Source organism: Actinia tenebrosa, unplaced genomic scaffold (genome assembly GCF_029948245.1).
Source record: "Actinia tenebrosa isolate PJP-AT-01 unplaced genomic scaffold, QUT_ActTen_1.0 PGA_scaffold0__85_contigs__length_37466705, whole genome shotgun sequence".
Classification (NCBI taxonomy): Eukaryota; Metazoa; Cnidaria; class Anthozoa; order Actiniaria; family Actiniidae; genus Actinia; species Actinia tenebrosa.
Window position 1 is genome coordinate 9,616,476 of NW_028292569.1, and position 21,384 is coordinate 9,637,859.

At 36.8% G+C, this 21,384-nt stretch overlaps 2 protein-coding genes and 1 pseudogene across 3 annotated transcripts; 2 read left to right on the forward strand and 1 right to left on the reverse strand.

Moving 5' to 3' along the window:
* The first annotated feature begins 1,005 nt into the window (after window positions 1–1,005).
* On the forward strand, window positions 1,006–3,131 carry LOC148913413 (uncharacterized). The gene is made up of 3 exons (XM_089029387.1): window positions 1,006–1,198; window positions 1,317–1,577; window positions 2,020–3,131. Exons 2-3 carry the CDS (start codon window positions 1,373–1,375, stop codon window positions 3,129–3,131), a joined length of 1,317 nt encoding a protein of 438 aa, XP_088885513.1. The 5' UTR covers window positions 1,006–1,198; window positions 1,317–1,372.
* Window positions 1,950–13,601, reverse strand: LOC116295291 (uncharacterized; annotated as a pseudogene). The gene is made up of 6 exons (XR_016119667.1): window positions 13,404–13,601; window positions 13,115–13,326; window positions 9,984–10,171; window positions 6,878–7,014; window positions 5,592–6,087; window positions 1,950–5,252 (listed from the first exon to the last, which is right to left on the reverse strand). The product of XR_016119667.1 is annotated as an uncharacterized LOC116295291 (transcript).
* Window positions 8,064–20,635, forward strand: LOC116292974 (uncharacterized). The gene is made up of 5 exons (XM_089031841.1): window positions 8,064–8,130; window positions 19,135–19,509; window positions 19,869–19,922; window positions 20,008–20,037; window positions 20,248–20,635. Exons 1-5 carry the CDS (start codon window positions 8,064–8,066, stop codon window positions 20,325–20,327), a joined length of 606 nt encoding a protein of 201 aa, XP_088887967.1. The 3' UTR covers window positions 20,328–20,635.
* Window positions 20,636–21,384: the final 749 nt, after the last annotated feature.

A 21,384-nucleotide genomic window follows, 5' to 3' on the forward strand; every position in this document is an offset into this window, starting at 1 on the left:
AGGTTGTTTTAAGGTTGAGTCTGCCCTGCCATCCATAAGAATGTCCACATGCGACTCATTGGTGTGTCAAGTCTAAAAGAGGCATTTGGCCAGATAAGTGCCAATGTTGGACAGACAGACATTGTCTGCTGAGAAGCTGGTGTATATTTTTTTAGCTTTTGATATTTATCGACAATATAACCCATGCAGGTTGATTGGGTTTTAGTTTGATTGGGTTTCCTCTGGATTCTCAGTTTTTTACTACCTCTTTATAAACCTAGACATGAAAATTCAAATTCAATGAGTTGACTGTGCCATGACTTAGATCAGCACAGAGATTGTTTCAGGGTTCAATTTGTGAGTTTATTAGCCATGCCCTGACTTTGATCAGCCCAGAGGTTGTTTTATGGTTGAATCTTTGAGTTGGCTGTACCCTGACTTAGATTTGTCCAGAGGTTTTTTCAGGGTTCGACCTTTGACTAGGCCACGCATAATGAGTGGCCACATGTGACTCATTGGTGTGTCCAGTCTAAAAGAGGCATTTGAACAATGTTGGACAGACATTGTCTGCTGAGAAGCTGGTATATCTCATGCCCCACGTTAAAAGGCAGGCTTGGATACCTGTGGGTGTGTGGCACTACCTGAAACTTATAGTGGCTCCACTGCTGGATACCACATGAACATCACCAGAAGTCTGCAAATGGTCTTCGCATAATCTTAGGTATAAAGAGAGGAATGAACGACTTGTTTCTCTATTATCTCCATTAGGGGATACTGATAATCTAAGTCTGTAACCACATAACCAGAAAAAAGGGCTTTGGAAGCTTGAGGTATTCTTCGATTGCAGGCTACGTCATAGCTAATTAAAATTCACCCTCGAAACCGGAAGTCGGCCATTATGGTGGTTTACGTGACGGATATCAGGTCAACATCTTATTCACGAGGTCAACAATCTCTATTGAACTTGCAGCGTTATTATACTCTGTTTAATCCGTTATGCCTTATAATTGTGCAGTGAAAGGATGTGCACATAACAGCTCGCGTCAAAAAGGAAATTGTAAGTTTTTTAGGTTCCCAAAAGTTATAGAGAACCAGGGAAATCAGTGCAAAACCATAAGTGAGGATAGAAGACGAGAATGGATAGCAAATATATATAGGGGAGATTTGAAGAGCATAAATCTGGAAAACACAAGAATATGCGGTTGTCATTTCATTTCTGGTAAGTTTTGCTTTAATTTTGCCCTGAATTTATTGGAGCTCGCAAGTTTTTTAGCTGGATAACTTGCAACATAGTTAACTATGCTTGCAACAATTAACAAGACTTTACTTCATTCTAGGCGAACCGGGAAAACTCTACGATCGCCTAAATCCTGACTGGGCCCCTACTCAGAATATGGGGCATGATCGGATATCTTCACAAAAAGTAGCTGCTTCAGTCCAAAAATATGAAAGAGCAAGTCAACGGGCTAGCAAGAAGCGAAAGGCCGAAGAGATGCAGAAATCAGAAACCCAAGAAAAGCCGCCTTCGCTGGATGTACAGACATCGCCATCTAGCAGCATCGAAAGTCCCCACTTGTCCGATTTTAATTCTTACCACGGTATGTCTAATATCCAATAATCATTTGTAGTTCAAAGTGCAAAATGCTTGGAAAAAGTAAATTTGTAACATATCATTAGAAAAATGATGGAGGGGGGGATAAAAGCAAAAAAAAGAATATTTTCAGTAAAAATTCCATTGAAAAAAATTGGTGCCATGCAATTTTAATAAATGATATTCCTGCCAAGACCAAAAAAATAAAAAAATAAAAATAATAATGCCATTTCTAAATCTAATGGTTCGCCCCAAGAAGAGCAATGATGTGGTTGGGGCAGATGCAGACTGTCAGGTGAAAATGGTTGTGTAGGTAATATGATTTGGCTAGCCAGCCAGCCCCTACCAAAATACCCTGGTTTTGACACTGTATGAACCATTAAAATTTCAATGTTTTACTATGTAATTTTTAAAGCACACACAACAATTACATTCTTTCCTGTTTGTAGAATCTCAAGATGAAACAGAGAACACACAAGTAGCATTTGAAAATGAATGGAACAAGGATTGTAGCTGTCAGACTGATTCTGTGACAGTGGCCAATTTTAGCTGTCAGACAGACATTACAATGGCTGACCTATCCTGCAATGATATTTACATCAACACTGTGACGCTTGAGTTACAAAATTTGAAACAGCAGTTAAGCAGTTTACAATTGTCAGAGGATAGCCTAAGGGGGAATGATGAAAAAACAAAATTTTATACTGGTTTACCAAATGTTCTTATTTTAATGCATATATTTCACCTAGTAGCACAGAAAGTGTCAACAACCTGCAACAATGCATTGAACCAATTCCAGGAGTTTCTTCTAGTACTGATGAGAATAAAGTTAAACCTACCCTTTCAGGATCTTGCTTACCGCTTTGGTATCTCCCAATCTACAGCCACCAGGATATTTTATAGGTGGATCAACATTATGAGCGATAGACTAGATTTTCTTATTAAGTGGCCAGAACGAGAACAGTTGAGGAAGACAATGCCCTTAGTTTTTCAGCAAAACTTTGGGAAAAAAGTTGCAGTCATTATTGATTGCTTTGAGGTGTTCATAGACCGACCGTCTAGCTTGATTGCTCGAGCAATGACATGGTCAAATTACAAGCACCACAATACAGTAAAATTCCTCATAGGTATAACCCCTCAGGGTGTGATTTCCTTCATTTCAAAGGCCTGGGGAGGTAGAGTTAGTGATAAATATCTAACTGAAAATAGTAAAATGTTGCGCAAGCTTCAACCAGGGGATATAGTACTTGCAGATAGAGGGTTCGATATTGAAGACAGTGTTGGTTTTTATCAGGCAAGGTTGCACATCCCAGCTTTTACAAGGGGTAAGAAACAACTCTCTGCTCTAGAAGTAGAGCAGACACGCAAAATAGCAAATGTGCGCATACATGTCGAGAGGGTTATAGGGCTTGTAAGAAGAAAATTTGTTATTTTACAAAGTACACTTCCTGTAGAAGCAATAACAGCAAAGCCAGGTGATAGCCTTGCACCAATAGATAAGATAGTAAAGGTTTGTTGTGCTCTGACCAACCTTTCAGACTCCATTATCCCATTTGACTAATTCAAAGCTACAAAATGGTCTTAAGAGCATACTTTCACAAGATAATTTATAGTAAGTTATTGTTGTTTTATCAGTTTAGTAAAACCACTCTAAAAAGACATTGTATAGGTGCAGTTTCTACTAAAAAACTTGAGTTAAAACACAGATGGGGAAAAATTATTATTACAAAGATATATATCATAAGTTTATGCTTACATATTATCATCTTTATCTTCTTATTGTAAGTTATGTAACATATTTATATTTTATGGTGATTATACATGTATTTTTATAATATTATTATATTTTTATATATCAATATATCTTATTTTAATATGATTTTTGTTTAAGCTGATAAGTAATAATTATTGCTGATTTTTTGCATCAAAAATAAACCCATGTTGCATTGCATTTTATATAAAAGGTTGTATATTGTCAATATTAGTATATAAATTTATATGACAGTAGATGATTGAATAATAAAATGAATTATAGCCCTTATGTGCTTCACTGTTGCATTGCTAAGATTTTTTAAGAAATGCCATCTTTGAAATTAAGAAAACGAAAAAGACTCCTTTTTAAAGAAATGGTAAATAACATGGCCATAAGGTGAATATTGAGATTTTAAGTTGCATATTGTAACACAGCCATGTTATTTACCCTAGCTATCACACACTATTTCTGTGACTTGTTACAATCAGGACACAACCAGTATCCCTCTGGCTCCTTACTCATCCTTAAACATTTTAAGTGATACCACTTGATTTTGCAATCTGTGTTTTCACAACGAACAAGGGTGCTTCCTTCAATATGCTGCTGACATAGACACCAATAAGCATCATCATCATCTGAGGCTACTGGTTGTTCAACAAATGGCAAGGAAGATCTTGTGAACCACTGTCCTATTACCTCTGGGAGGATAGCTTTGTAGAAAAAATCTTCTGATTTGATTAAAACTCCTCTCCAAAGTTCTAAGTCAGGAAGGATTCTCTCAATATATATTCCTCTTGGTGTCCAAACAACAAAGTCACAGTACTCAATATCACAAATGAAAAGTTGTGCCTGTACTTGATAGTAATAACCATGTGATTTATCCAATAAAATTTTATTGCCATCCCTTTTTAAGCAAAATCCTTTCTCTTCTGCTGCTTCCCATGGTTCCAAATCAATATCTTTGTAGGGACACTTAATTTCACAAGCACCCGACCCACAACAGTCACAGCATACCAAGCCATCAGGTGATGCTCCAAGGAAGGGCCATTCTGGATTTATGTGGAGTCCACTATCTGACACTGTGAAATTGTCATGCACAATTTCCATTTCATTCTGGCAAGCACTGCGTGCAACTGCCTCCTTTGTTTTTCCCCAGTTAGTGGCAACATTGCTGAATTTGTGAGCCTCTGGGTAGCAAATGCTCTTTACCAAGCTTGCTGGAGGCTTTGTAGCTCTGGAACAATAAACAGACTTCAATTTGGATGCTGTTATGCGGCCAGCTCTTTGTCTGAACCAAAGACTTGATGAGGCTTGCCCCCTCATGTTGGATTCAACAGCTTTGCATTCTTCTTGAGTGATTCGAAATTCAATGTTGGAACACTTTTCAAGAAGCCTAGTGAAATCTAGGTCAGGTTCTTTATCAAACCTCTCTGTGATAGGCTTGGGCAAATTCACTTGTTTTGGGACATACAGGTCACTAAATGGTTCCATAAGAGATAATATTGCTGGTCTAGTACCACAACAAGATATATTTTCAAAGAAACTGTTTTGTTCTTCTAGAGTAGTTCTATTTTGAATACCATTGGCATTACCTGCTGGTAGATCTCTTGAGACAGACGGAGTTTTTCCCTCACCTAACAGCATCTTATGTTTTTGTTTGGCCGACCTTAGGTCCATCTCTGATGCTGGTAGGTAAGGAATTTCCTTAACATGGGAGGGCATTAACCATTTGTTTTTGTTTCCAGTGCATGTTTTCAGTCCCTCAATTCTTGAACCAGCTTCGCAGGCAAACAAAAGGGCACCAATGTGGGAACATGCTTCACTCAAGCCTGCCATGCAGTTGCAGTGTGCGGTAATCACAGTGCCATCATTTTCGGTGAAAAACCATGTCTTTAAAGGGGTTTCTCGCGCTCTTTGTGAATGATTTACCTGTATAATCAAAAGAAAACAATTAGTTGAGCATAAGGAGCTAATGAAATATTTTAAATTGCTTTGGTTAAGCCCCCGGGGGAGGCTGGACTAGAAACTTTAAACTTTTTTGGTCAAATTCCCCCTCTTCAGGATTCTGAACGGGGTCAAACTCATCTAAAAATCCCTACCTTGGGACAAATTCAGGAGTCATACAGTCTCAAAATTTGGCAAAATTTCCGACCCTGGCGACAGAATTGTTGGTAAATGCCCCTGTGGGGACAATAAGTGTTGATCTAATCCCTGGGGGGCTTAACATTGATAGGTGCATAACTACTATACAATATATTCATGACTCACCCTTGCAAAAACAAGCGTTTTGTTTGATGTACCTCTTTCATCAAGAGAGTGCCGACCCAGCCAGATACGAAGAAATTATACGCGTCCATTGATTTGTACGCTCTCATCTGCTTATTGGTAGCCCAAGATGTTTGGAGAACCAAGTAGTTCACGATATCTGGGTATACGATGCTAGGAATTTTTGCACAATATTCGCTGAAATCACCATTTTTTAAAGAATAGGGATCAAATCCGATGTTTTGCACTTTTTCCCTGTATCTATCCTTGACAGGTTCAACCATAGAATCGTAATATTCCGAAAACTCTATAGGATTGCCTCGTGAGCTTACATTAGACGCCATATTTGCACCACCAAAATGGCCGACGCTAATGACGTCATGATTTTTAGTCACGTGTTTGCAATCGAAGAATAGGTATACCTCTTGCATGAAGAAGGGTAGTCAGGAATTGTCCATGTGTAACTATTGGCACTGCCAAGTTGATCTTTAAATTTTTTCTGAGAAATAACGATGAACAATAATCATCAAAAATGAATAAAATAAGTCTTAACTTTAAAATATTATTAGTAATTCAGATTAATAAAAAATCTACAGATAATACATTTATTATGTCAAGTTCACACGCTATTAATGATTGGCTAATTGATCTTAGCCAGTCAGAGGCAACTTTCTGAGTACAATGCATATTTTAAAAAGAAATTTCAAAAGAAAAGGGGAATTTATTTATTTATTTATATATTCATCATACCAATTCAGAAATTCATTTCATTTCAGGACAGACGAACTGTGATTCATTTTACAAAATATGAACAAGCAAAAATGCCGAGATCTGAATTCTATATCTTAGAAAATACTTAGATGTCAATGAAAAAAATTAGGGAATGAAAGATTGTGAATGGCTGAGGTCAACTTAGGATCTCCTGCCTGATTGGCTACATTTATCACTCTATGAAGTGATTGGTTAGCTTTGTAAAAGTGGTCCTAGTTAGAGTGTCTGCACTGCAAACACAGTGAGAAAGAAAACAACCAAAGATTAACAGGGCCATAACCAGAACTTTTACAGTGAGGGTGCACATTGAATATAATCGGACCATTGATTGTTTCTTTTAAGAAAGCAGAACCAAAACAAATAATAATAATAAAGGTAACCAAAAGATAGCAGAAACAAAAAAGGAGGGGTGGATGTGCAGACCTTAAGCTCTTATGGGGGATGCACGTGCTAACTGTGCTTCCCCCTAGTTACGGCCCTTATTAAAGTTACAAATCAATGTATTAATGCATAGGTACCTTTACATCTCTTAAAGTAGACTTCAATGTCTTCAAATCCTCCTTGATTGCAACTACTCCATTTATCAACCTGTCACATCTCTGAGCAAAGCAAGACTTTAATTTGTAATGTGTGCTGTAAGCGAAGACATCTTATCCTGCAAAAGCAATTGATAATAATTTTAATATTTACTTGTGGTATTTTTCTCGACTTTTCGAAAGCCTTCAATCGATACAGTAAGACATCAGATACTATTCCAAAAATTGAAAGATATGGCACACAAGGTATTTTCATTTCCCTGAGAATGGCCGAGTAGGCCAAAAGCTCGAAACATATGTATGAAGTCTATGGTTAATAATACAAATTATCATGAATGTAACAAAACCCAACAAGGAACTACTGTAGATTGGTTTATAAATTATTTATCTAACAGGATGCAATACATGTATGTAAGAACAGAAGATGTGGAATCCTCCAAACAAGAAATGAAATGTGGAATTCTGCAAGGATCTGCACTAGGGCCATTACTATTCCTCCTTTATATAATAAATGGTCTACCAAATTGTTCTAGTCTGCTATCATTCAAAATATTTGAAGATGACACAATTATTCTTGCCTCCTCAAAAAATATTTCTCAACTACAAAAAACCCTAGTTAATACAGAATCAATTGAAGTAAAAAAAATGGTGTGATACAAACAAATAATTATCCATCAATTTTAAAAAGACCAACTTTATGATAGAGTGCTCACACTCAATCTGTAAAACAAATACTAATTTTTAGCACTAAATAGTGATGATTAAGCAATAGAAAACAAAGAATTCTGCATGAAATAGTACTAATTAGTACTATTTCATGTTCACGGTTTTAGAGTGTGCACTCTAATACCAAAATCATCAAGAAAAAAATATGGAAATGTTGGCATAAAAATATCAAATCAATCTATTACAAAAACTGACCATATTACGACACCTTATCATGGAATTATCACATCTCCTATGTACTGTAAGGTCAAACATATCAACAAATACTGCTATAATCTCTAAATTAAGGTATTATCTACCCCTTGTACAGTTACGAAAGTTATATGATGATCTTATATGCATTTACGCTTATCTTTCCTATGCTATTATAGCATGGGGCAGTGCTTATCAAACACATATCAAAAAGCTTCAAACAAAACAGAACCATCTTATAAGAATCAACATGTTCTTTGCCACACTTTATGGTCCAAATGCTGATAGTACTCTTACTGACACTTCTTTTAAGAAGTGTAAGAGTAAAATCTATTAAAATCTATTAAAAAGTATTAAAATCTATTAGACATTCTTATCCTTCAAAATATCTATAAACTCCATATTCTTACATTCACTCATGACTGGCATGAGAAAATCTTTATTTCCTACTTTAATTTACTTCAAACTTCACTTTATTATAACTTTTTATGTGTATTGAATCTATTTTAGTTTGCTACTTTCCCCCTTATAAGTTCTTATTTGAAAGTATTATATAGTTTCAAGATGCAGAATTATTCTCTTAACCCTTTTGGGTTGTTTTCTTCTGCTCCTCCTAGTTAAATTTCTTAATAGTGATGTAAAGAATAAAATTCTCATTCTGGGAAATAAAAAAATCTTGAAACCTTGTTCTTCCAAGTGTATTCTATAATTTTGTTTTAAATCGATGTACATTCCTATAACAGTAGATATGCATCAAAACAATATTTACATAAACCAAAAGTTAAAATAAATGCTGGAAAGAAAACAGTTTGTTATATAGCAACAGAATTAAGGAAAGATATTCCTAACCATTTAAAAAACCTTCATTTTTTAAAAAAAGTTAAAAACCATCTTTTGAGAGACCAATGAACATGAATTTTAATTCATCATAAACGTTTTTTTTTTTTCCTTCTTTTCTTAACACTGTAATATGTATTTCCTTAACTTATCTATTTATGTCCTTATAGTACACTCAACAAAATTACTCAACTCCGATTGGTCAAGAGGAGTACAATTATAGAGTTAATTCTACTTCGTAGGAGTACCAAATTAAGTCACTATGACAACACAGCCAAAACAACGTCAAAACAATTATTTTCTATCATTTTGAACTTAAAAACATATAAATAAAATTTTAAAGCCGTAAGAATTTATCTTTTTTAGGCATTTCAGTTGCGTGATGGACTGAAAATCGGCCGCCAAATTGACAAAGATGAAACGCGTCGCTTCGCATTTTTTACTGAAATTTTGTTGAGTGAACTATAAACAAAAAATTGCACGATCTTCTCGTACAATTTAAAATTAATAGACACTCGTAATGTTTTGAAAGTTCTTTAATTGCACTCCCCTAAAGGCTCGCGCAATTACAAGAACTTTCAAAACATTACTCGTGTCTATTAATTTCCAAATTGTACTCGAGATCGTGCGATTTCCTATACTAATTTCATTTTCATTTTTTCTTTGTTTTCATTGTTTGTTACAATCCCATCCTTATATTTTCTATGCAATTATATACCTACTGAATTACTTTGTCGTGGCTTGATTACCAAAAAGTATCTTCAAATGGCTAGAGCCTAACTAGATAACTTCCCAGTTTATTTAGGTTCTAGGCATAATTTACATGCATCATAAAATTTATTAAACTTTAAAATTTTATGTAATTTATGATGGTAATTGAACTGAGTGGAGTGAAATTTGGACTGAAATCAAACACCCGATTACAAAATCGCACAACCGCGTAGCTGTCGTGGGATTTGCAATTGCAAGTTTGATTTCAGACCAAAATTGCACCCAACAAAGTTCAGTTACCATGCACTTAATCATATCCTTTTTGTGATCATACAAAAGAAAAAGACACAAGAAAGAGTGCAGAATAATCAATTTAATTTAGTAGAAGAACTAAATGCAAAAAAAAAAAACTTCTAAAAAAATTTTTTTTGTTGATTTTTTGTTTTATTTTTGTTTTATTTTAGTGTTTAAAAATTTTTTTGTTTAAAAAAAATTCGATTGTAGGATTAGGTAGTGATAGTAATAATAGTTCATTTTTTATAAATATAATTAAAGTAATTGTAATAATAATTGTACAAAAATAAAAAAATTGGAATTGAACAAATTTCTCATAATAATGTACCTTTGTAACTTGCTTGTTTCATGATTTGTATAAAACCTATTAGGCCATGTAAAGTCTTCTCTGCATCATGCCTATACAGTTTGCATGAGAACATTGTACTTGGTAGAAAGCACAAACCTCTTAGCATTTTTTAAGCTATTGCAGCTTGTGGTTCAAGTCATCACATACATCTTTTGTGACTCCCTCATCTATACAAATCATAAATAAGAATAATAATGTGAATAAAAGAAATGTAACTACAGGTATAAACATCAATATATTGTTATTCTGTTTAGCTACATGTGAACCAAACCCCAGTGTTCAATCTCTAAAACAACCTCTGGGCCTCTTAGTCAGGGCACGGCTAACTCACAGATTGAACCCTGAAACAACCTCTGTGCTGATCTAAGTCAGGACAGGGCTAACTCACAGATTGAATCCTGAAACAACCTCTGGGCTGATCTAAGTCAGGGCACGACTAACTCACAGATTGAACCCCGAAACAACCTCTGGGCTGATCTAAGTCAGGGCATGGCTAACTCACTGATGGAACCCCGAAACAACCTCTGGGCTGATCTAAGTCAGGGCATTGCTAACTCACTGATGGAACCCCGAAACAACCTCTGGGCTGATCTAAGTCAGGGCATTGCTAACTCACTGATGGAACCCCGAAACAACCTCTGGGCTGATCTAAGTCAGGGCATTGCTAACTCACTGATGGAACCTTGAAACAACCTCTGGGCTGATCTAAGTCAGGGCATTGCTAACTCACAGATTGAACCCCGAAACAACCTCTGGGCTGATCTAAGTCAGGGCATGGCTAACTCACTGATGGAACCCCGAAACAACCTCTGGGCTGATCTAAGTCAGGGCATTGCTAACTCACTGATGGAACCTTGAAACAACCTCTGGGCTGATCTAAGTCAGGGCACGGCTAACTCACAGATGGAACCCTGAAACAATATCTGAGCTGATCTAAGTCAGGGCACAGCTAACTCACAGATGGAACCCTGAAACACCTCAGGGATGATCTACGTCAGGGCACAGCTAACTCACAGATGGAACCCTGAAACAACCTCTGGGCTGATCTATATCATTATGTCAGGTACTCAGATTTATTTCTTGACCTTATTTCTTGTTCTATTACTACTATAATCATGATAATAATTAAGTATTCAGTGCTTTCATGATATGTCAAAGTATCATGATCAGTATCTCGTTGAAGGAAAGTCCAAGTTTAGCATGAAATTTGATTTGAATAATAAATTGTTGTCTATCTCTTTACAGTTGACAGAGTGAATATACAGTGTATATGCAAGTAGTGCATTCAAACCTTGGCAAAAAGACAAAAGGTGATTCAAGCCAGATGCGAGCTCACAGACCAATAACAACAAGTGTGCTGTAAGAATTAATTAGCATACAGCCAATCACAGTCTATTATATATAAGCATACAATGACGCTGGGGGTCAGCACAAGGAATCCTGTGTGCTGTTTCGCTTGGCAATGGGCTATTAAGCCTAGGAATCCAGGAGTCCAGCAGAATAATCTGATTTGTCCAGATAATTAGCAATCCAAAAACTCTAGTAACAATTTTCACTAGCCCAGAGGAAAGATTTGCTATAAAAAATAATAATAATAAACTTATGTTTTACAACCACCACTCCCCATGCGGGGCTCTTCCGTGAGGTTCCCTCTACACGCACTACCACTACATTCTATATTTACAACATACAACACTCAACTCACATGTTGCTTTTTATGGAGGGAGGAAACCGGAGATTCTGGAGAAAACCCTCGTGGCAATTAGGGAGAGAACAACACAACAAACAAACTCAACTCACATATGATCCAGTCTGAGCTGGGGCTCGAACCCGGACCACAGTGGTGAGAGGCGAGCGGTAAACCACTACACCAACCATGCCACCCATATATAGTCCCAGACTAGTGGACCAGCATTAGTGTTGAGCAATGAAACAACTTCTGGGCTGATCAAAGTCAGGGCATGCATATGCTACCACTTACAGATGGAACCCTGAAACCTCAAGTCAGAAGAACATGCAGAAAAATCCTTGAGTAAAGGGGCATACTGTATGTAACCACTTCAACACACATGTGATGCCGAGACCAGGAATCAAAACTGAGATAGTTTCCTGTCAGTTACAAGAATAGTAGCCATGGAAACAGTACTGTAGTTCTCTCTATCAGTACTGTCTTATGATACCAATAAGCTACACCTCACCTAGAAGGCAGGTAATATTACGCCTTGTACTACAATTTATACTTAAAATATATACTTAGATACATGTCTGTAATGAACTGATACCTTTGACAAGAAACTCAAGAAATAATCACAACAGATCCTTTAAAATTCCTCTCGAGAAAAAAAAACATTATATACAATACAGCTTTCTACCATGGACAAAACAATGGAACAATCTGAATTAGTCACAGCCCCAAATGTTAATGCATTTAAAAGTTGGGTCTGTAAATTAAGGCCATGACTTTGATCCTGGCCTACCCGAGCACTTAGCCTTGAAGAGAGGGCGTGCTTGTAATTTGGTAAATGTAAATCAACGTGAGGCCAATTAGGGGGTTTGATTCCTGGACTGTCCATCCTATGAGAGGTTCTCTCCTGTGCTTGGAGGGTTTTTTCATGGTTCTATTGTTACCTACCTAAATATATTCAACTTGCAAAAATTCCAATTCAAATTCTATCAAGGTCAAAAGTGCAAACATGAACTCCTAAAACCTGGAGGTGACCTCATTTGAGCCTTATTAAAACATACCAAGACTTAACTGGTTAACACAAACCGCATTTTAAAAATATTTTAATCACGAGAAGGTTGGTGCGATTTTGTTTCTACTAATGTCCAGCATTTACGTATTATTAGTTACTACAACTACACTAGATCAAACACTTAATGCAAGAAATGCTTTATCATTGAACTATTCACTTTATACAGAATTGATACTGGGAATATTAAATCAGGAGTTATCTGTACTTTAAGATTGAATGACAATACAAATACCCCCTCCCCCTTCCCCTTCCCCCTCCAAACCTAGCAATCAAAAATTAGATTGATGGCTCGATATCCCAACTCCCCTAAAATGAATCCTCTGATAACAAACTGAAAAAGAAAGTCTTGCTTACAAGTTTTCCTCTTTGCTTTTGATTCACCGTTCTCCTTATTCTCCTCATCTTGAGCAAAACAGTAGACGATTCACGATGTTATAAACAGTCAGGTTGTGATCAGAGTGTTATCCAATGGACAATTCTTGCTCGTCTTCAGCCACAGTTCAATACACTCACTGCAGAATGTGTGACCATTTTTCCAACTCACAGGGTCTTGGGATACTCCATGGCTAGAAAGAAAGTAAAAATAGAGTACATTTAGTGAATTTTGAGGCGAGGTATTCAACTCTAGTCTCGTTTTGCTCACCATATTGGACAGTGAAGGTTTTCATCACATGAATTCACAAACTTCTCGGATTAAACCCCATTTGTCAAGTAGCTAGAGGTAGATATATATCTTATTGACCTATCTTGGAGTGAATTGAAGGTTTTTAGTGGATGTATTTGGATGAAAGATGAAGGTTTTTGTGGACCTCACTGTTTTTTGAAATCCTGAATGCATTGCTCAGACTGAACTGTGGCGGGAGATCCCTTTAGCCTTTGCGTGCTCACTACTCACTAGGGAGGTGAGGGGATAATTTGTTCTTTCTTTCAAAACTTTAGAATATTCTTATTGGGTAAATATCAAGAGAATATGTATCTTAATAAAAACACCGAAAACCTTAGAGATTTTACTTTAATAGAAAAGTATGAAAGCATTAAAAGAATCTTAAGATAGACAGCAATAACATTTAAAAAAAAGACTAACTATGTTTAGGGTGAGCTGAGATCTTACAGTAAGCACAGTTCTGGACAGAAATGCAAAAAGCATCATTTATCGAACTGAAGAACTAGTACCTATACTAAAAGCTATGACAACCATTTCTGACGATGAAATCGCTACCTTTCAAGGCCAATAAAAAAAGCACACAGCAATGTTTAACACACGCAGCAAGGGAAAAGGCATCGAAAGTTAAGTACTAATAAATAACGATTTGTAGAATAAACTGAATTCAAAACTAGATAGGTCTAACATGCATCCCATCCCCCCAAAGAAATGCCACTGTATTTTAAGTGTCAAACAAACTAAGGCAGCACAGTCTTCCATAAAGGGAATGAATTCCTATAATTTTGGAGGGTGTTGCAGGCCATATTAGTGAAGACATTGTTCAAGGATGAACTCCAAAGTGAAAAAAAAGTGCTACAAGCAGTGATAATGGAAGTGTTAGAGACAGTACATAGTTAACAATGTCATACACTGATGCTGTTTCAAAAGAGAGAAAATTAAAAGAAAATCACGACCAACAATAATCGATCATGCCAATATGCTAGAAATATGGTGTGGTCCTGCTGCAATACTGATTTTTCAATGTTTTTTTTTCTACTTTGGTATTAAATGTCCAGACTTTGCACGAAAAATAGTAACCCCCTCAAAAGCTTGTACATGTACACATTTTTGTGACTCCCCTTTGAGTTTGCATGCAGGAAAACTAATGGACATTCCTTCCCCAATTGAACCATATCTCACACCTCTATAATTAATGACCGGATCCTTATTTGTTGTTCTTTGCATCACTTACACATGAGTCAACTGGAGAGACAAGTTAACTACTATAGTAAAACAACGAGCTAACTACAAATTTGGTCCTTCTAACTACTATAGTGATGTTCATTGTTAAAAATGCGTAATGTTTCATGATTCAGGCAACCTGTGAAGTATGCCAAATACCACATTATAGAATATAAAGAAATAGAACACTGAAGAGTATTACTGTAAAATTATTCAAAGTTAAGTTGTGTTGCTTAGACGGCACACCCAAGACGGCATTTTATTGGCTGATGTATACACGTGCGCATTTTAGCATATTTGTAAACAGCTAGCTGCCCCTCCAGCGACTTCGCTACCAGAAGAACAAAGATGGAAAAAACAATGGTTTTTCTGAAGATTCTACTCAGCGCATGCATTATCAGTAAATGTAAGTATATTTCAAGTACTTATCAAGCAATTGGTCTATATTCTTTTATATATTCTCGTATGCCACTCTATATTATCATGATTGGACACGAAGTAACATCGTGTTTCAAGCGCTCCTTTACGAAAATTCGGTTGACGTTCAGACGCTGAATCTTCACGAGCATGTGTACTGATTTCCGTGGGAATATATCAAGAAGGGAAATCAAGGTTAAATGTATTTTTAATTCTTAATTCCAATCAATAGTAATACTTGTACAGTATTTTACGTCTAACGGACGGCACACTAAACTGATTACAAAATGGCGGTTTACTCAACCACATATCATCCCGTATTTCAAAAGCGTAATTTCGCATTATACAGGCAAATTAAAGTTTCGAAATCTTGAATTAGTTAAAACCAAATATAAACTGGTCAAATTTTAAGACTGTAGAACATTTGGTTGTAGAATTATGGGCGAGTTGCGATCCAAGCGCCGCCATGGCGGCCATCTCGCTTTCTTGTAAAACACGTGATAGAACCCACAGGCAGCCCAAACAAGGTTCCTGTGTATGGATGAGAATATGTGCGTATGGTTTATAAGGGAATGTATAGGAGTTATGATAAAGTTACGAACGTAAAATGTTCCACAAAATGTTCCAATTTGCCTCAAAATTTGCTGCAGTTGTTAATTTTACTTTGTTCAGTTTTATGGCGAAGTTTCAGCGCAATTTGAGGCCGCTTAGTGTTTTGTTTTGTTTTGTTTTTTTGGGGTTTTTTTAATATTTAGGTAGAGAAGAGCGGATTTTGAAAAAAAAACCACTAAAAGGCATCATCCTTACACAGGAACTTTGTTTGGGCTGCCTGTGCAGTACAAGGGTCTTCTCCCCGACGACCGCCATTTTGTTTTGGAGTCGGGCCGAGAGGGCCCTGGAAACGAGATTGGAAGCTCGAGTCGAGGGGATGATGGGTATTACCCATCAGCCCCGCGACTCGAGCTCCAGCACGGTTCGGCCCGACATCGGCACGGCTTCGGCCCCGGCCAGGTTCGTCCCGATTTCACTCTGACTTCAGCCCTGTGTCTGCATGTTTAGTACTCTAGCCACCGTCACCATTAACAACTGGGACTAATGGCGTACTGGCATGGGTCTTATTTCATGATCATCAAATAAATTTCAGCTGTATCTTAAAAAACAGTATTAAATTAAATTTTATTAAATTTTCAGAATCTTTTAATTTAGTAATATTGCAGCCCGTGCATAAAATTTGGATGGAAAGCCTTGGGCAGAAAAAAAGTTATAACGCCGCTTAAAAATTCGATCCAAAATTTGAAGCATATGAAACATCGCGCAGAAGATTCTGAAAATTTCAGAAAAATCGTACCTGAGGATGAGGAGAAAAAAGCCAAAAACTAAAAATAGCACTGTTTGATTTTCGGCCGTAATACGCTAAACATTTAAAGTGCTACTACGACGAAAATCGCTCAAACTTGGATTCAGCTGAAACTTCCTAAAAAATACTCTTTAAAGGTCCAATAATCACTGTATGAAGTGTTTTCTCGATATTCAGGACGAAAGTATGATATTTTTACGATTATTTTTTGTGAGTCTGTGTCGTCATACACTCAACATCAAACATCGCTCCATACATTTCTTTGTAGTTTATGATCAAAATATCAGTAGTAAAGGGAGAAAGAAATACCCAAACACCCCAAAATATAAATTATAGTCACAAGTAATGTGAAATAAGCACATTAGCTACCCTTTGGGCTTCACAGGAATAAAATAAATTAAGGATTTATATACAAAGAAATATATGTAGCAATGTTTTATGTTGAGTGTATGACGTATTTGATGATGGTGTACAGTATTAGATATTAGATTGTTGCTTCGATTCAATTGACGAGAGAATTTTCTTGAATCAGTAAGTAATCCATGACAAGGCTACATATGTTTCTTTCGAGTTTTTATGATTACAACGAAAATGTGAGCTAAAAACTGTAAATCACCTGCCTGTCTCTTCGGGAACAGACGTCTTCGCTACTCGGCCGGCTTAGATCTTCCAAGAAGCAGATGATATGTAAAACTTAAGTTTTCATGGTCAGTAGTTTTTATAACAAAAAAATAAAAACCTGCTAGACTTACTTGGCGTAAATTTAATGATACGGAACGAAATTGTCTATTAGTCCCAGAAACTTCTTTCCAAACACCAACGCTTTTCTTGTTTACCGCAAGAAACTATTTGATTGACAACTGGGAGAACAAACATCGTGGGATAATTTTCTATGCTAGTGTTTGCGGATTGGTAAGTCATTCAATATCCTAACAAATTCAAAAGTTCTCCGTCCCAGTGTTGTTTTAGAAAATTTAAAAACATTATTATTCTAGTAGCTGGGTTTTTAGTATGAATAAACCAAAGTACTGCACGTAACTTATCATGAGCACCAATTCTGAAACTCTTAATAAAGGCTATAAGCATATAGATATATTATTTACCTTGGTGTATTGTCGGGTGGAACTTCATATGGCACAAGTCGATCATCAGAATATTGCCAAATAAAAATTATCCTAAAAATTGAGTCCTAGGGGCCAAGCTCAGTGAAGCAATGATGAGTATAAAAATCATGGATTACATTTATGTAAATTTTTCTAATTGATATCGAGTAATTTTTTTCTTTCTCACTGCGTTAATAGCTATTTTCATTCTATATCATTTCCATAACAGGATTTTGTTTTCTTTATTTTCTAGCCATGGATGTAAAGCGCTTTAGAATATTTTGATAACTTGAGCGCTCTATAAATTATATATTATTTATTATTGTTATTTGCGAAAATAATAATATATCAAAAGTGGTCTCACTTCATTGGTATGAAGATTAGTTCCTGTAGGGTAGTTCTGTGGAACCAATCATGCATTTCTATTTTTAGAAAGAATCATAGTAATAACAACTGTAATATTTAAACGAGCATATGTCATTTGTATATGCTCACATACGCGCAATGGAAAGTAATCTAAGGAACTAAACATACCTTCGAAGTCTTTGTTTTGAAACTCGGAAGGGGGACAAGGCAGAAAAACGACAAGGCCCGTTATTTTCACGATTTTTTTATTTAACTGAGTTAATGTTTAATACTCCAAATTTTTTAACGTTTCATTTGTGTCACTGCTGCTGGAAAGTTGTGACGAAAGTTTGTCGAATTAGAGTAAATCTACTTATTAGTATTCACGAAAATGTCAGTTTTCTGTTGAGCACAGTTCAATATCACCTCTCCCAAAGTACACGACTTTATATCTCAAATACGCATTCAATAAATTTTGGTCGCATTTGATATTTTGCTATTTGGCTCCAATAGAACGTGTTTGCAAAATATTGAGCTTAAATACGTAAAGCTGTCTTTATGGCGAAAGGCCAAAAACCTTTTGTCTGCCCTGCTGCAAGGGGCGATTCGGATAGATTGAGTGGCGGTTCATCCTCCTTGTGAGTAAATAGAAAATGCCATGGTTTCGTCATACTCGTTACACATTCTACATACATAGTATCAACATACTTACTAAGGATGTGTTTTTCATAGTATCATCTCGCAGGAAGCACTCGGTGTTATACGGCAATTATGGGTCCCTCCGTTTCAGACTTTAGATGTGTTCCGAGCAGCCAGTTATGTTTTTATCAAGAAAATATTCTCTTGGTTTTTATTTTGTTTGTTTGTTGTTGTTTGTTATTGTTGTTGTTGTTTTGTTTTGTTTTTGTTTGTTTGTTGTTGTTTTTTGTTTTTTTTGTTTGATTTGTTTTTTTTTTTTGTTGTTGTTGTTGTTTGTTTTGTTTTTGTTTTATCAACATCTGATTTACTCATTTGTCTTTTATATTGATCATGTAGAGGTATAGATTTAAATCTTGTTTGTAATTCTACTTGCAGTTTATCTTTTTAGGCTTTTCCTTTGTTTGTTTTTTCCCCGACTATTCTGATGGGCTTTCATTTTCCTTTGATTTTGTCTATTTGTGCTGTGTCTTTGTATGTTGAGTATACATTTGGCCCTTTTTTTCTGCTAGATTCCAACTCACCTGCCCTAGTTATTCAAAGTTTGGATTTCTTTTATCTATTTTTGCAGGCTACGCGGTTCCAAGTTCACTTACTTATACCGAAGGCGACAACGCTACATTCAGTAAGCTCAACAAAGCAAGCGAGAGTATACGTCGTTTTGAATTCGGTGTTTGGTGGAATAGTAGCAATTGGATTCCATGCGGTGTCATAGCTATTAACGATACAGAAGTATTGTATAAGCTGTATGACAAAGATGCTATGTGCAAACCTTTCCTTTCTCGTCTGAAATTCCCAACAAAAGAAAACCTACAGCAAGGAAAATCGGCCACGGTTTTGCAAGACATATCCTTGAACGACGAAAACATGTACTACACGGCTATTTGTCTTGAAGGAAAGCACGAAAATGAGGATCCTGTAATACAAGAGCTCAAAGTATTGCCTAGTAAGTATGGCTATGCTATGCTATGCTATGCTATGCTATGCTATGCTATGCTATGCTATGCTATGCTATGCTATGCTATGCTATGCTATGCTATGCTATGCTATGCTATGCTATGCTATGCTATGCTATGCTATGCTATGCTATGCTATGCTATGCTATGCTATGCTATGCTATGCTATGCTATGCTATGCTATGCTATGCTATGCTATGCTATGCTATGCTATGCTATGCTATGCTATGCTATGCTATGCTATGCTATGCTATGCTATGCTATGCTATGCTATGCTATGCTATGCTATGCTGCTTATAATTACAATGAGAGGCTAAGTTGACTAACTAACTTAATATCTTATTATCAGGGCAAAGGACGGTAAACACACCAAAATCAACGACGGTCACCTCAAAAACCAACAGTAAGTATACTATTTCATGTACCGATAAATAAGTGTTATAAACAGAGACAAATGTGACTAACAAACTTGTAATCTTTTGTTACAGGACTAACGACGGTCAATACAAAATCCAATAGTAAGTATGCTCTCTTCTTGTAATAATAGAAATCAAATTATACATTTCTTTTTACAGCAGAACTTAATCAAGAGAACAGCTCAGTTCGCCTCTAGGGAACGGGCTGCTTTTCAGGGACTACACCTGTTTCACTCAGCATAATTTCCATTGGATAAACAAGTTAAATATCGTATACTTACATAGCTTTTTTAACCTTTTTTTCAATATCAGGCGCTGCAACGAAATTAGAGTACCAGAAGATTGTAGTAATTTTCAGCGTGTGTTTGGTGCTTTTGATGACACTGCCTTAAATTTAATCACAGGGCCTCAACATTTTTTCAGTGATAATTTAAAGTAGCTAAGGTTAGGTAAGGTTAAAAAACAAGTCCGTCAAAAAGAGTCAGTTTAATATTCGGACGGGTTTCAAAACCCGTTTGTCTTTCCCCCGTACATATCAAACTTTCCACATAGAAAAGTTGTCGTTCCGCTCGAGCCGTTTCTTTTACCATATAAGGAATGTACTTACCATATTTGGAAATTGGAATATAATTTTTATCACTAAATAGGCGAATTTCTTGCTCAAAACTGCTCAAACAGTAAATCGAGTAAAACATTACTAACTGGCCCCAGACGTGGGGCCACCAGACGTCGATGGAACGTGCCAACCCCTTCTCCAAGTAAGCTTGGCTCGTTCCATCAACGTCTGGTGGCCCCACGTCTGGTGGCCCCACGTCTGGTGGCCCCACACCTCTGGTGGCCCCTGTCCCAGTTTCTCCGCGGCAATACAACCTGTGATTACGAAACTTGGCAGGGATGTAGTCACGTGCCCTGTCAGTCACCCCGACGACTTTGGATGTATGACGTCACATATCACGTGACTTGTTGAGATAACATTATCGCCAGTTTTTGAAATAAACCTTTTTTGACGTTATTGCGCTGCAAAAGTCTTTGTATATCAACGCTGATGGTAACCAACCCCCCCTGGCAGCGTGACGTCACAGCTCACGTGACTCATAAGTAGCGTTTTTTGGCTAAACCATGACGATAAACCGCCCATAACACTACTTACGAAGACACAAGATAGAAATTTAATATTTCCCATGCCGTATTCTTACACACCTGTAGCAGCAGTAAGGGGGACTCGCGGTCACCATTCGGAATCGCCCGGGGATTACCTGCCCCCACGTAACGGCGCCGGCCGCGGGAATTATTCGAGCCAACTCTACGGACTTTTAGGCAAATATCCGATTTGTCCACCTTACCCGTACCAAACCCGTAGGCAGTAAGGGGGACTCGCGGTCAATGTCAAAGATTCACGGGTTTTACAGGCGGTTTAAGGAAGGCGCCGGCAGCGGGAATAAGCCGCGC